Here is a 16,639-nt window from a genome sequence, read left to right on the forward strand (position 1 = left end):
ATTTATTAATGGCATTGTTAGAATACCTCGAAAACATTTCTCGAGCTTTGAAAAGGAGACATAAGTATGAATGGATAAATGATATTTAAGTTGCATGAATACTTGAACCAATCTTGTACTTCCAAACTGACTTTGATGGAGTACTTGCTCAAACATCGATTCACATATTGAGTGCAACGTTATTTTAGAATCCAATGAAAGCGTCATCGAATGAGCTAGAACATAATCTGCTTATTGAAATAATTAATATGAAAATAAACAGCAGGAAGCATTACGAGGAGCTATAAATAAAAATGATGATGATATCCAACCAACTATTTATTATTTCATCAAGAAATGTCAACATTGAATGTAATTAAGCGAAGCACTCTCTTGAGAGAGTTCAATTATTACGAAAATATCACATTCCTTCTTGAAACAAATTGGTATAATCTTTTTCACCGATTAAATAGATTCAGCGATGTCAAAGAAACTAAAATTAATAATTATTTTATGATCAATTTCCTTCTGAAAAAATTTTCACGAAAGAAAATCTCATGTTTACGATTGTTCTGAAATATAACGTCGTATATTTTCATTCCCCGATGCTATGTGACCTTTGTTCGATTCGAACTGGTTCCAATTTCAATTCAAATCATTTTCCACTAGTTTTAGATTAGAGCCGGCTTTTCCAATCGGGCTTGAAAATGATGGAAATGTCTCCAAGTTTATTCGTTCCTAGAAATGAAGTAACCATAGCACCGAGCTTTCTTGGAATCATTCGTTTCGACTGAAAATAGCTCGTGGAAGTTTCATAAGTATACTAACAAGGTCATATCCGATATTTACGAGATTTTGGATGTGATTTCCAGGTTCTGATGTATTCAGTTTCTTTGTAGCACAACGTAGACGGCACTTCGGCTACCTCACCAGGATTTTGCCAAACGCTATAGAAGGAAATCCATAAAACATAGGTATCGACTAATAAGTATGAATTTACTGAACAAAATCATTCGAAAAAATTGATTCTGGATCGAACATTAACCATTTTGAACATATACATTAAAGCATGGTTGAGTTTAGCCAGAAATAAACTCAAAGACGATATTTCACAGTTGAAAATATTCTATGAAATCATGCTCGACCAGCGTCATAGACATAAAGACGCTATGTCTATGACCAGCGTATTCACCATTTTGTACATGTATATGAGAGATAAAAATTACGGGCTCATTTTCTCCTAATCTATTCCAATCTTCAGCATTATTAGTTGATCTAACAAAATATTCGTTTATATATTTTACTATGGGTGGGATGAAGACCCTGAAAACGTGATTCAGGCCTGAAAATGCAATACCACCTTTCAGAACCTTTCATAACATCATAAAATTTCCTTTCAGATCAATTTTGCTCGTCCCACTCTCTCTCAATTCCGTCAGCGTGAAACAGCTCTCTGCATAAAATGTCAGGTGGGATAATTCCCCGAAAAAAAACAACACTTCAAAAACATTTGTTCGATCCAGTCACTGTGCAAATTTATATGGACGGACTTAACGACTTCACATGTTAAATATATTTTAGCATTTGTGACACTTCCGTCGCCTCTTTTAAGTTCCACAAACGCGCTTTAACCCTTTGTGTTCGTTCTCGAAAATGTGGAGGATGAATTATTCAGAATTCGGATGATTGAGTTTTCATCCAATTATACCCGATGCAATTCCCAACGAGATTTGCTTGTTTAGAGCGTTTGTTTTGAGTCTTGGTCGAGAAGGATATAATGGATTTGTGTTGGAAAAATTGACATTCGAATGTATCGTATCCAGCAATTGCTTGTTATTGTTTGAAATGATTAATAAACTAGTTCTGAGAATTTGGACTCCTGCACAGATTGGTTGCAAATTGGCGAATGCGCTCTATGCAGTCTGGATATTATTGGAAGTCTTTTGGATTATTTTTTAAGGATTCATAGCTTTGGGAGGACAAAGTGAGCTTCGATTATAAATATATCGATGTGGTTTCTGTAGACAGTCGAAATTGGTTGATTTGTTTAAGCTAAGACTTTCACTATTGTTGAAATATAAACTAGTGGGTATTTTGAGTGTACTTTGGGAATATAACTCACGTACAAACAAGCTTATTTTGGTTCATATCGTACTGCAACGTAGGTATATCAACCTACCGAACAAAGGAAAAACGATTCATTGTTCCTCTCCACTAACAAAAGCACACCCGCTTTCCCAACAATGTATGCATAATAATTAGGGCCAGCACAGTGTAGAAATAGCAGAATTGGATTCCGCAGGCCATACAATATCAAATATCGGTAACAAAGACTACATTGATTCCAATGCATGTAACGCTGTGAACGGATCAAACATATACGTTATTATTTCGAGAGAATCCGATACCGTTTATCATGTTTTAATCATGTTCTGGCTGGACTGTTCTGATGGATGCCGTCGCAACAGGTTGTTTGATTATCACGATTGGAAAAATATCCTAAAATTTCGTTATTTCAATTAATTTGATGGTCTCCTGTCGAATGAGAAGTAGGTAATAATGATATTATCAGCATTGCCAAGACTCAAAAATGAGCAAGGGTTTAGACCCCCCTAAAATGACCTATTTTCCACTCTGTCTGAAAATCAGGATGTTCTATCACTGTCTTAGGATATGGAGTGCATAGAATTTGTTCCGAAGTTTCTGGAAAACCAAACAGTTGTTGATTCAATAGAGAATTCCACTACAGAGAGCTCTTCGAAGTCAACTCGAAAATGAAAAGTGGAAAAACAAAAATAATTATTTTCTCCTAACCTGGGCCAGATATTTGAAATTTTGGTATGAAAATATAGGTTTTCGAACACGCTGAATCTATTGCAAGCAATTTCGAAAGCCTATCTTCCTTCGTTTAGATTTTCAACTCAGAAATGGCATTTTTCAAAAATTGCAATTTTCAATCTCCGATATCTCCTGTTATATTCGTCTGATCCAATTGGAATTTCCGGTTATGTAATCAGCGTTGCCTAGGCTTCCACCCTAGAACAAAAACTCGATTTCGAAAATCTTGATTTTTTGGGTCAAAAATGAGCAAGGGGTTAGACCCCCCTAAAATGACCTATTTGCTACTCTGTCTGAAAATCAGGATGTTCAATTATTGTCCTAGGATATGGAGTGCATAGAAGTTGTTTTGAAGATTCTAGAAAACCAAACAGTTGATGATTCGATAGAGAATTGCACTCTAGAGAGCTCTTCGAAGTCAACTCGAAAATGAAAAGTGGAAAAACAAAAACAGAAATTTTCTCCTAAACATGGTCAGATATTGAAAAGTTTGGTATGAAAATAAAGGTTTTCGAACACGCTAAATCTATTGCAAGCAATTTCGAAAGCCTATCTCTGTTGGTTTAGATTTTCACCTTGAAAATGGCATTTTTCAAAAATTGCAATTTTCAATCTACGATATCTCCTGTTATATTCGTCTGATCCAATTGGGATTTCCGGTTATATAATCAGCGTTGCCTAGGCTTCCACCCTAGCACAAAAACTCGATTTCGAATATCTTGATTTTTTGGGTCAAAAATGATCAAGGGGTTAGACCCCCCTAAAATGACCTATTTGCTACTCTGTCTGAAAATCAGGATGTTCAATTATTGTCCTAGGATATGGAGTGCATAGAAGTTGTTTTGAAGATTCTAGAAAACCAAACAGTTGATGATTCGATAGAGAATTGCACTCTAGAGAGCTCTTCGAAGTCAACTCGAAAATGAAAAGTGGAAAAACAAAAACAGAAATTTTCTCCTAAACATGGTCAGATATTGAAAAGTTTGGTATGAAAATAAAGGTTTTCGAACACGCTAAATCTATTGCAAGCAATTTCGAAAGCCTATCTCTGTTGGTTTAGATTTTCACCTTGAAAATGGCATTTTTCAAAAATTGCAATTTTCAATCTACGATATCTCCTGTTATATTCGTCTGATCCAATTGGGATTTCCGGTTATATAATCAGCGTTGCCTAGGCTTCCACCCTAGCACAAAAACTCGATTTCGAATATCTTGATTTTTTGGGTCAAAAATGATCAAGGGGTTAGACCCCCCTGAAATGACCTATTTGCTACTCTGTCTGAAAATTAGGATGTTCCATTACTATCCTAGGATATGAAGTGCATAGATTCTGTTTTGAAGATTCTAGAAAACCAAACAGTTGATGATTCAATAAAGGATTTCACTCCAGAGAGCTCTTCGAAGTCAACTCGAAAATGAAAAGTGGAAAAACAAAAACAGAAATTTTCTCCTAAACAGTGCCAGATATTTGAAATTTTGGTATGAAAATATAGGTTTTCGAACACACTGAATCTATTGAGGGTAATTTCGAAAGCCTATCTCTCTTCGTTTAGATTTTCATCTTAGAAATGGCATTTTTCAAAAATTCCAAATTTCAATCTGCGATATCTCCTGTTATATTCCTCTGATCAAATTGGAATTTCCGGTTATATATTCAGCATTGCCTAGGCTTCCACCCTAGCACAAAAACTCGATTTCGAAAATCTTGATTTTTTGGGTCAAAAATGATCAAGGGGTTAGACCCCCCTGAAATGACCTATTTGCTACTCTGTCTGAAAATCAGGATGTTCTATTACTGTCTTAGGATATGAAGTGCATAGAATTTGTTTCGAAGATTCTAGAAAACCAAACAGTTGATGATTCGATAGAGAATTGCACTCCAGAGAGCTCTTCGATGTTAACTCGAAAATGAAAAAATGGAAAAAATTTTTTGTTTCCTAAACTTCAACAGATTTATTGTGTCATAACTTTTCGAACGTCATCTTTTAAATATGACCTTTGCTTCCAATTCCCTTTATGACGTCATAAACACTGAGAGAGCAGCATAAATCCCTTACTGCATGGGTGGAAATGTACGACTACGGCAAGGGACTACCAAATAACATCACTCTTCAATCGAACTCATAAACAATCGGGTTTATGATCCACTAATGCACACCTCATCTATCTCCAAGCAGGAAATCGATGCTGGCTGATATTACCATCTGCAACAGGAAGTTGGTAGCGAGGAAAATTGAATAAAACATCAATGCTGGACAGGGCCCAGCCTCGCCAGGGGTGACTGGGGTGTAAAACTTCCGGTTAGTAACATAAAACGGCTGCGAAATTTAAAAAAGGTAGCTTTACCAATTTTTCTGGGTTCAATACAATACAATGTCCGTTAGATTACAATAAGAAAAATCATATCAGATATGTTCAGATTTTTAAATTTCACATTATTAATTTTTGATATATATATATATATATATATATATATATATATATATATATATATATATATATATATAGTTACGAAAACTTCTGGCTTCCAAAGAATGTCTGCTCAAATTCTTTTCGGTCTCATTTCTCTGGTTTCTGGTTCAAGATTCCTACTTGTATAAAATCATCACAGAATAAAATCAGGCATAGATGAAAGCATAGACATAGAGAGATAGAGTCTGTATGTCTATGTATGAAAGTTACAAATAATAAACCAGAACCTATTGCATCAATAGATGAATAAATGTTTACTGTTGAACAAAAAACTCTAAGTATACCTATCCATCTATATTCGACGTCTATTTGAATTTTATTCGAGTTTTATTATGCTGTAATATCACGAGACATTTACGCAATCACTCGCTAAAATTACGGTAGAGATGTTACAACCAACTGTGATAATTTGATCAACGTTGAACGAATCCATCCGTGTAATGACTTCTACGTCATTCGAGGAATGGGTTCAAATTATTATATGAAATAGAGTGGTCTACCACGATACGTTGATGTGGGTGTTTTCATCGACCAAGTGCTATTTTCGCTGAAATCTCATATAATTCCCCATTCTATATATGAGTATGTTCAAAACGTTTCTTTGTAAATCATTGGAAAAATAGATTTTATGGATTTCATCGAACTATAGTGCATCATCCCATTCGAGCTGATATTCTTCGAGTAAAAATACAGAATGATGACTGATAAAACGAAATTTTGTGGGAAAAGTGTTACATGATACTCGATAGTCCAATACTGAGTGAAATTCGGAAAATATGAACTAATGTTAACTCTCTTTTTTGCGATATTATAGCCCTTTGAATAATACACAAAAAACTTGTTCTTGAGTCAATGAAAAATACTCCATATTATCATTATACTGTATGTGCAGTATATAAGAGTTTTATGCGATCCTGCAAAGTGTTTATAACCATACAATTCAAAATACAGTCAGATGAGGGTTTCGCAGGATCACTGGTCCTACAGGAACTGTGAATGACCTGATTTCATTCCTGCGCAAAGCGTCAAACATGGCGTTGCAGAATTGTGCCAAATAATATTGTTTTCACGATGAAAACGTAAGGTTCTGTCGATGATGAAAAGTGTTACAGATAATTTTCCAAGCTTGAACGTCATCATTCTGTTTTACCTTATGTTTTTACCAACCAGTGAGTAAAAAGTTTACATTTTTGAATGTTGTGATTTTAGGGTTAGTTACCACCCGTGCTTTCTAAGGGTGAATATTCCCAGACACGTCCTTCAACAACACGATATACTTTCTTGATTCATCACTTTCTTGACAAACTTTGCAATTTATCACGAGGAAAACTAGTTCTTGATGGTTTTGAGATTTTCTTATCTGTTTTCACTTGAAGGAGTTTGAACTATATTATCCTTGTCAATTTATACCTCACGAAAATGAGTTTGTCATGTGGTTTTTGAAAAATTAACTCTAATAATTCGATTAACGAACGTAGAGAGATCTATTTTTTTGATAAATTATCTCTTCTTCATTTGAACTGATATATCTCTTTTTGGATAGATTCTTTTTGGTTTATTCCAGGGAAGAAAATTAGTTCTTTCAAATGCTTAGAGTGTATTCCTGCAATAATTCACTGTTATTTCTTCCACAGCATTCAGTATTTCATCTTGACCAGAGATGGCGAAAAATTTATAATTAACTAGTTTACTTTCAATAATTCAATAAATACCGATCCTATTGAATTAAAACTCAGCAACCAGTTGTCAAGTACTTTCACGAATACTCTACCCAAATTTCCTGGTGATTACCTTACTAGAAAACGAAAAAATAGAGTTGTGAAAAAATATTATTTATCACCCAAGAAATTCATACGATGACGCTCAAATTTCGCAGGAACTTTTGAAACGTTATTCTGAAGCCAAGTACTAGTTTTCATAATGTAAGGATCTGTATTTCTGAAAATATTGGAAAAATAAATTTTTCCTAGGTACCAAGCAGCTTTGAACTTGTTCAGTACGTGGAGGGGTGATCGACCAGATGGGATGCGCGTATTTTTAATGTTGTTTCATATGAATTATTCAACGTTTTTATAGCAACACTTCTGCCTTCGGCCAGTGAGGGAAAAGGAAAAGTAAAACTAACACCGACAGTAAAAAAAAATATTCTCATGTCGGGTTACACGCTACGTCGGCTCCAGTCTCGTTTTTCGTCGAAATATAAGTGCTACCAACCTCAGATCTCTCGAAACCCCCCAGTAATCCTGAGGGATGCTCGGGATACATCAAGCCCGGTTGCAATATCTATTTTGATCCGCAGTTCTGGAGGAAAAACTGAACTTTCATCGAGCCATGAGCTGCGGTTCATCCCGGAGCCCGGAGCTCCTGCGAGGTTAGAAGAATCCCTTCATCCCATATGTATTTAAGCATCATTACGCTAAAAATAGCGCGCGATCGATATCGTCAAGTCCTCGTCTTCTGTAAAGGGAGCGAAGGACTGGATGGAGCAATTCCATTAGATGCAGCCCAGGGCCAGCAATTAATGTTCATTCAATTTGGGACGTTTGATGTTCATACCGGCTCGCGTACTTGTTGATCAGAGAACCTACTCGTTTCTGCTTGAAGCAACTTGAATCACCGGCGAACTCCGCTTCTACTCTGGGATTTTTGTTGGTAGCTATGAGATTTTGCAAGTTATGAATTCGTGAGTTTACCAATCGGAATTTGAGGACTTTCTGCTCAAACACAGCTCTCAGACTTTCATTGCCTCTGTGGTTAACTCGATACTACTTCATTTGCTATCATCCTGTCATAGATATTTCAATGGAAATTATCAAGAGTGAAAGTTCATCCGCCATTTCGTAACATATGAATATTCTATTCCAATCCTAAATGAAATGCTTGAATAGGTGTGCAAGGAACCAATGGGAATTTCAGTGATTTCTGCTCAACCACAAGTCTCAGGCTTTCATTGTATCTGTGGTTAACTCTATGCTACTTTACCGTTCATTTGCGATTATCTTGTCATAGATATTTCAATGAAAATTATCAGGAGTGAAAGTTCATTCGCCATTTCGTATTTCGTAATATATGAATATTCTATTTCAATCCTAAATGAAAAGCTTGAATAGGTGTGCAAGGATTAATTTGTTATAAAAACTTGAATATTTTTTACGCAGCTCTGAGATGTTATAACATATTATGACATTATAACTGTTGAACTAATATGTCATATTCGAGTTATTTTCTTTACTAAACAACGCATCTGATCAGTTCTTTATTCGATTCATACTTTTTGAGGTTACTGAATTTGAACTAGAAACAGAATATTTGTGATAACAATATGATCTATATGAAAATTATGATTTTTGGACCTACGCATCCGCCATTTTGCAATCTTACACAAATGGTAATTGACTTACCTTTTGTCGCTATTGCAAGATGAAATAGAGAGAATTTTGTGTCCTTATATAATGCGAATAATAATGACGATATGGCTTAATATATTCACCAAGACAGTGTATGTGTTTTGGGACCATACTCAAACTCAATACAAATATAATGCTTTTGCAATATTTTCAACCTACATATTTACGTCCCATGAAAGCAACTTCTTGAGAGGTATCTACAATAGCTACCATAAAAACAAAGTGCTACACATTACCAAGAGAAACATCTAAGTGGCAGACATGAAATATTTTATGGGGGCAAAGCTTATATGAAAGTTCGTAATTCGTTCTGTACCTATATACTTTAAGTTAGCGAACAAACCTCCATCTATTTCGAACTTTGTGGGGAGACCAAGCGATTTTTACTCGCATTATCAGTTCTACCATCGTTTACTGTCCGCTTTTAACGGGGCAAACTAAAAAAACGACTGAGATAGAAACATCGTAAGAAATAACCTTTAAGGTCACCGCAGATGGATTTTGCTTCTCCTAGTGTATCTCTGAAGGACAAACCAGCTTTTCTCAAACCAAGTACCTAATCGATCTCTATTGAAATCATTCGGTTGATGAAAGCTTTCAGTCTTCTTTGAGAATTTTTCAAATTGATAAGGTACATGCCCTCGTTTATTGCTCGATGTAAATAACATTCATTCGATAAAAGCTCAAAGGGATTTCCCTTTAAGCAAATAATAGAAATGAACAGGTTTTTGGTATTTATTGTGCTAGGGCTAAGCCCATAATTTGCCAATGAAACTTCTTAGTCTTCTTAGTCTTTTATATGAGATTTCTCTCGATTTCAACTAGTCGAAAATCTGATAACTTTCACTCCCGAAAAGTCAACACTTTGTGTTCCATATTGCCACAAAAAGCACGGTGGTGTGACTTTCGAACACATTATGTAACATACGTCGTAAAAAGGATATGAACCCCATTCCAACGTTGGCCTGGACCTTTCGCTTATGAAGGCATGCCTGTGGGTTGGGGCTATATATTAACGCTATAAATCTCTGGATAATATCCGAATGAAGTATGGCACTTTCGGAGAATATGCGGAGGTAGCTCACTATAATATGGAACCGAATTATTGACCACAACTCTAATTCTCTCTCTCTCTCCAATTCGTACAAAAGTATGAGGAAATGTTGAATGGTTGCTTTGTATCTATTTTCGATTGTAATCGACTCAATTTGTGATCTTTGCTGAAGTTTGTGAAGATTGTAAGAAAATAATTCTGTTCCTGGTATAATCTGTGTGGAATCTGAAGAAGCAACACGCCAATTATTGGCTGTCAAGTCAAAGAAACGTTCAAAAAGTATTTTCCCAATTTAATGAATGGAAGAAGAATGAAGGGTTATGACAATAAAAGAGGAAGTCCTGCTACAATATTCCTTACATTTGAAGGAGGAGTATGCAGTTTCATCCAGTGGTCGATGCTGAAGCTTGTTATTAATAGAAAAGAAGTAAAATATTATCAAACAAAATACGAAATGAATGTATATGTTAATATCAATAATGAATAAGTAAAATGTGATTGATTCAAGATTGCATGTTTAATTTTACCACCAGTGGATAAAGAGGTTCTTTGTCCGGTTCATCAGTGTGGATAAACATTAATTATAAGGTGATTGTGGACGCATCTCATCCTATTAGCCGTAGGAGAACAATCCTCGAAAGATCGATAGCGTAGCGCATTCACCAATTTGCAACATACGTGTCTATTTTGTTTTGAAGTAATTTGTAGGGTGCTAGGGCCACATCGCAATGAAACACCCTTCAAACCTACAATATTCATGTAGGGTGCATCAAAATATGACCAACGAACGATGCAATCAGATACCCTTGTTTCAATTTCATCAATCAATGAATACTAATATCATTTCCCGTGTTTTCATTCGAACCCCCTCAAATCCCCCTTAAAAAGCCCCGATTCTTAACGAAGAGCATCGAGTCCGGAAATATACAATAGATAAATAATCCGATTACATCCAATCCGAGATCGATTGCGAGTTGGTCGGAAAATCCATATCTGCGTCAGCCTGATATAAGTAAGGGTCGGAGTGCACGAAACGGCGGTATGCCGCAGGTCCAGATCTGAAATTCCAGCATCATTTGTAACCATAACAACTGAAAACTTTCCTCTATCGATCCGCAGATTCCAGCGAGATCCAGTACAGGACCAAATGGGCCAGCGAAAAGCACCACGACCTCTGGTGTTACAGGTGCGACACTATGGTAGACGGTGAAAGTTGTCTGGATTTGCACGGTAACTACTCCTGGATGAACATGAAATGTTCCAAGGAACAGAAAAAGTGTCAGGTAAGGGAAAACTGGATAATTGGTCGTTTAAAGGTTCGACCACAAGAGCAGGCTTGTGGTAGGTCATATACTGTCGGGGTTATCTATTCGAATACCGTATTTTTTGTATGTAGCTTCTCATTTTAATCCAGGTCATCATGTCTGAATACGAGCTATGTATGAAGAACGAAGAAATCTTTATGAGAATTAGTAGAAAGATCCCCAGCATTTGGTTTTTTCAAGAAATGTGACCAATTCAGCCTTCTTTTTCACGCAAATTTCTTCATTACTTTTTTGTACAGGTGAGGAGGATATCGATGTCAACAAGCACTGACGAAATCACTGGAAAACCAAAGCTCTGGCTTCTCCAAAGAAACTGTAGTGAATCCTGTGAGCCAGGCTGTATAGTGATAGGGGAAAGGACTAAACTCCATTCTTGTATAACATGCTGTGATGAAAATAACTTTTGTAATTCCGGTAGTTTAGCCAATGTATTTCATTTATCATCATTAGCCCTAGCTTCTGCACTCATTCATATCATTTATAGAATATCATCTGAATCTCTGATTTCGAATTTTATACTATCATTGAAGTGACATGGAAAAAGATTTTTGTAATATATGGTGGATATTGAGACTTTTATTTCATTTTTTTATGCATGACTGGAGCGAGAGGTTAATCCCCAAAATATTTCTCCTAGAATTTGAAAGTCCCACCCCTATCGAATTTATGATGAGAGAATAAGTGTACAGGGTGACATCATTTCAAAGGTGCATTAATCTCAAAAGCAGTCGTACCCTGTTCTTCCACCTCTAAAGTAATTTCCCATTTGATAATTATTTCGTACAAAATATTCATGCCAAAATTGTGAGAGTATAGTGAGATGATATCATTGGGAGTTCCTGTTCATCTCTATATTGACAGATTAGAATTGATATTTTTCAATTATCAAAACTGCTTATGGACTAGATATCGATTGAAAGCTATCGATAAAATTGTAATCCTTCAATGATTACACATGTTCATTTATCAGAATCTTAACCTATCGTGTAAGAACAGATAAAATGACGTATATTGTAGTGAAAATGAATGATTGGGAAATATTATGACTAATTTTAATCTCAAATAAAGTTGAGACATTCGTAGTACACACTCTTCCTAATAGCAAATAAATATTATGGTTGTTCAAAAATTGTTTTTTGTGTTCATTAGTTTGAAACTAATACCATTAGGTGAGCTTGTGAGTATCTTTCAATCTTATCGATTTTTTCGACTATTTTTCGAGATGTATCATTGGATTATCCCATTTTGAGTAGATACATATCACTGTATTATTATTTATTTTCAGTATTCAAGTTCTTTCCCCAATTTTAATCATTTTCCTAATCATGAAAAGACAACGAAATTAATGTTTGTTTTTCCAGAGACAAATATCTCGAAATGTAACTGAAACACTATCAGATCCTTCGAATTTTTGTCCCACTATCTTCTATAATGTGAGTATTTCTTTTTGCGCTATGAGATATCAGACAAATTTATTTTCAGAACAATCGATCCTGTAATTTCAGAAATAGTTGGATCGATGAAAACCTTTGGAGGTTTTATGTAAACGAAGCTTGTTATCGCTATGCGAATCCCATAAGATTCTCGAAAAAATTACCCAGCAAAATTTCACATTTCCAATGTGAAAATACCACGTATCATCTACCGGTCTTATTGGTGGGCAGATAAATACCTTCAAAGTATTTCAATAACTGAAATGACGTTGGTTTTTAGAATGAAAAGGGGTTTTCGATTATCGTGGACTATACAAATGCAACTTCACTGAATCTCATCAGAAAAACTTTCAAGAACGAAGAATTCTTTCATCTTTGGTTTGATTGTTGCTTACAAGCTGAACGATGTTGTCAAGATGGGAAAGATATAGGTAAAACATCGTATTAAAGCTTCAAATTTAATATATATTGATAGTGTATTGTAACATAGGAGCGTTTTTGAGATATTCAACTTTGAAATTTCCTCAGGAGAAGTGGGCGATTGTCCGAAAACTTGGGATGGTTGGAGCTGTTTTCCAGCAACCAAACCTTTTACACTTCAGAAGATCACGTGCTCCAATCAAGCTTACAGCTCTAAACCACCCGAATGTGTATGTGAGTTTGAGAATAATCATTCCAAATCTTGTGTTGAATTTCCTCGTTCATTTTCAGTAGAAAGCCAGAAACAATGCTTCGCCAACGGTGTTTGGAATGTTACAACGGATTACTCCACATGTGCCATCGCTCAGATCTACAGAAAAAGACTGTTTTTCCGAAGCAGAATCCTTTACATCTCCATTTTCATATGCCTGCCGGCAGTGCTGATTTTCCTCTGTTCGAAAAAACTGAACCGCATCACCAGAATGGTTCTGCACAGAAACCTATTGGTTGTGATCGTCTTTCGTTACATCCTAACAGTTTTAGCTGAAGAACTTGTTCTTATACCTTCAATAGACGCTGACAGGGAGTCCGTCCTAAGCGAGAATGGTGTTGGCTGCAGAATTCTGAGTTTGGCGGAATCGCTGACGCTCAACGCAATGTACTCTTGCATGTTAGCGGATGGTTACTATTTACACCATCTTATCGTTCGGAATTTCTCGAAGGAAATGGATATACGAATTCTGTACATTATTGTTACAGGTAAGTTTCAAAACCGATGCTTTATCATCGAATTTCATCCTTGTCTTGAATCTATGACAAAGAATTTCAAAAGACTGTTCTTTATTCTAAATGTCTTATAGGAACCATCGATTCGAACAGATATTTAGGTTTTTGATTTAATATTCACTTATATGCACTCTTTCTCTTCAAGTCTTGTCCTTTTTACCTTCTTCCATATGGGCAATATCCAAATGGATGAGAAATTCATCTTACTGCTGGATGGTGGATGAGAATGGAGATCAATGGATAGGTGATGGTTTCAGATTGTCCATTCTTCTCATAAACGTTCTTTTTCTCTTTGATATAATCAGGAACATCGTGAATAAATTGAAACATGGGTCATCGTCACAAAATTCTAAGTAAGTGTCAGGTTTTGATGCAGATTTTCTTGAAAAAAATTATTCGTGGAGTTGGCTTTGAATTTCTTTCGAAACATTCCAAGAAATCCTGTCGGTATTAAACTTTCAAATACGAAAATTTCACTGAAACGTCCACTCTCATTCATTTGGAAACAGCGAAAGTTTTCAATTTGATAAGTCGTACAACTATTTGAAGATATTAAATGTGAAAATTCAACTTTTTCTAGGACTACGCTGAAAGCAACTTTTTTCCTGGTATTTCTCTTTGGCATTCCAATTCTATTGTTCGCCGATACATCAATAATAGCACATGCCACGTGTTCCAATTACCTTGTTTTCAAATATGCTAGTTACATTAACGAGGGTCTACAAGGAGTGATGGTTGCAATTTTATTCTGTTATACAAACAATGAGGTAATTATTTTCTGACATTGACGAAGATAGAGTTGCGAAAGAAATCGTGTTATCACTGATTTCAGGTTCAACACGAGGTTACCACCTTCTTGAGAGAAATGAGATTGATCAAGGAAAATAACACACATCACAAGTACTACAAAAAAGCTCGAACAATAACCTATACAAGTCAGAAAACTGAGCAAGGCGATATTAATTTCGAAAATGAAATTTTGTGAATAGTAATTTTATTAGAAAATAACGATATATTTCATCCAGAGTAAACTGTGATATTTGACAAGCAAGAAGCAAGGGCTGATCTAGGAAAGAGGAGTGGCATGATCCCACCCTAGTAGAATTCTGTAATTTTCATCGACTTATACAAATAAATACTAATTCACGAATTACACATCTGATCCCCCAAACTCAAAACCTGGATCTACTATTGATGACAAGGTCAACTATGACCAACAATACAAAAATAAAATTTTGTTTTTTGTAAGTTTTTTATTCATTCAAAAAGGCCAATTGAAAATATTTTATCTACATTAAGTTCATACAAATAAATTAAGATCTATATATGTATCTTTGAATGATAATATGAGAATAATAAAATGCTGCTAAGAAATAAGCTTATCTAAAGCTTTATCTCTATCATTATCACACTGCAGAAGTGCATCACAAACTTTATCTTCTGCAAATCCAAGATCTAGAAGTTCGGACATTGCTAAAAGATGATCAACCACCTGAAAAAAGAAAATAATAGAATAACAAGACCCTTTATTCAAATACCAATAAAAAGTCACCTTTTTATTATCCTTCCCTAGGGCTTGGCAAGTTCTTGCAACCCTAGGAAGAGGAAAGCCCATTGAACTTATGTTTCTAGAGAATTCTTGCAAATCTTTTGACAGTTCATCAAAAGGATCATTTTGAGAGACGTTTTTAACAGGAGCTTTATCACTCTTCTTGACCATAGACTCTGGACTACTTTTGGTTTTTGACCCCGTAAAATTAACAGTTTGTCTTGGATTTTCACCATCTACTTTTTCTCTTGGAGCAATATGATTGGAGTTATAAGCCTTCACATAGTTATTAGGAGGAGAACATTGATAGCCTGAAGTAAAAGACCTCATAGGATTCATATCACAAGAATTATAATACCCATTTATTCCAGTCACAGAATTCTGAGTATTGCATGATACTAAACTAGGATAATTGGACATATTAGAATAATTCGGATAAGTTTGCAGATTGGAGGTAATATTAAAGTTCGAATAAGATGCTGTTGGAAGCTTTGATGTATCATCCTCAATTTTCAAAACCTTTGCTAATTCCTCAACATCATTTATGGATTTTAAAGCAACATTATCAAAGGGGCTAGAAGTATCAGCTTCAAATTCTGATATATTAAAAGGGCTCTTAACTCCCGAACTACTTCCAAAAGATGCCTGTCCATTTGGACCTAAGGATGAAGGAATTGGTTGAAGTATATTTGAATAATAGTTGTTAGCTTTAGTGGGCATCAACATTCCATTAGAGTATGACGTAGTGCAGCTTGGGCCAACTGAAGATACTTCAACCTCGTTAACATGAGAAGTAGGAACATTTGTTTCAACAGACTCTTCAGCTTCTTCACAGTCCTGATCATCGGCCTGTTCTTTTTCTTTCAAACTTTGTAATCTTGCTTTCCTTTGTTCTTCTTTGATTAATCTATTGGTTTTCCATTCCTTCACTTTTCTCAATATGTTACTTTCCATAGAAAAATCGTAATTTGGTAAATTGTTTTGAACATGTTTATTAAATGTCAGTCTTTGATTATGGGTCATTGGTATATTTATTTTAGGCGGTGGTTTATATTCCTCTGCTATTTTGACTTTAACGTTGTCCATGTAACTTCCAGACTCTTGTGGTTTCTTCAAAGACATGATTTTCAATTCAATCCAAACTTGATGAGGAAAAAATATTATCACTGAACCTGATGATCACATTTTCGCAAAATCTCACGGAAATTGGGTTTCAATTTAGCCCCTGACTCTTATTAATTGAGAAATTATCAAAAAACAATGGAATTTTCATATTTTTTCACGAACTTTTCCTTTCTTCATTTGACGTTTTGGTTACACAGAAAATAAAATAAATAATATTTGTTATTTGTCACTTTCATTTGGCTTCGTCCCGA

At 35.2% G+C, this 16,639-nt stretch overlaps 3 protein-coding genes across 4 annotated transcripts; 2 read left to right on the plus strand and 1 right to left on the minus strand.

Moving 5' to 3' along the window:
* The first annotated feature begins 6,318 nt into the window (after positions 1-6,318).
* On the plus strand, positions 6,319-11,646 carry LOC123316110. 2 transcript variants are annotated; one of them, XM_044902085.1, is made up of 3 exons: positions 6,319-6,458; positions 10,870-11,033; positions 11,315-11,646. In XM_044902085.1, the coding sequence occupies exons 1-3, from the start codon at positions 6,383-6,385 to the stop codon at positions 11,606-11,608; spliced, it is 534 nt and encodes a 177-aa protein (XP_044758020.1). In that variant the 5' UTR covers positions 6,319-6,382; the 3' UTR covers positions 11,609-11,646. The 2 variants fall into 2 exon arrangements, with proteins under 2 accessions (XP_044758020.1, XP_044758021.1); XM_044902086.1 differs by lacking the exon at positions 11,315-11,646 and adding an exon at positions 11,165-11,308.
* Positions 11,647-12,060: 414 nt separating this feature from the next.
* On the plus strand, positions 12,061-14,962 carry LOC123316107 (calcitonin gene-related peptide type 1 receptor-like). The gene is made up of 9 exons (XM_044902082.1): positions 12,061-12,252; positions 12,437-12,508; positions 12,558-12,731; positions 12,789-12,939; positions 13,037-13,162; positions 13,220-13,687; positions 13,860-14,067; positions 14,295-14,481; positions 14,547-14,962. The coding sequence occupies exons 1-9, from the start codon at positions 12,190-12,192 to the stop codon at positions 14,697-14,699; spliced, it is 1,602 nt and encodes a 533-aa protein (XP_044758017.1). The 5' UTR covers positions 12,061-12,189; the 3' UTR covers positions 14,700-14,962.
* LOC123316109 lies at positions 14,948-16,593 on the minus strand. The gene is made up of 2 exons (XM_044902084.1): positions 15,267-16,593; positions 14,948-15,206 (listed from the first exon to the last, which is right to left on the minus strand). Exons 1-2 carry the CDS (start codon positions 16,383-16,385, stop codon positions 15,081-15,083), a joined length of 1,245 nt encoding a protein of 414 aa, XP_044758019.1. The 5' UTR covers positions 16,386-16,593; the 3' UTR covers positions 14,948-15,080.
* Positions 16,594-16,639: the final 46 nt, after the last annotated feature.

This window comes from Coccinella septempunctata, chromosome 6 (genome assembly GCF_907165205.1).
Source record: "Coccinella septempunctata chromosome 6, icCocSept1.1, whole genome shotgun sequence".
In the NCBI taxonomy this organism is placed as follows: Eukaryota; Metazoa; Arthropoda; class Insecta; order Coleoptera; family Coccinellidae; genus Coccinella; species Coccinella septempunctata.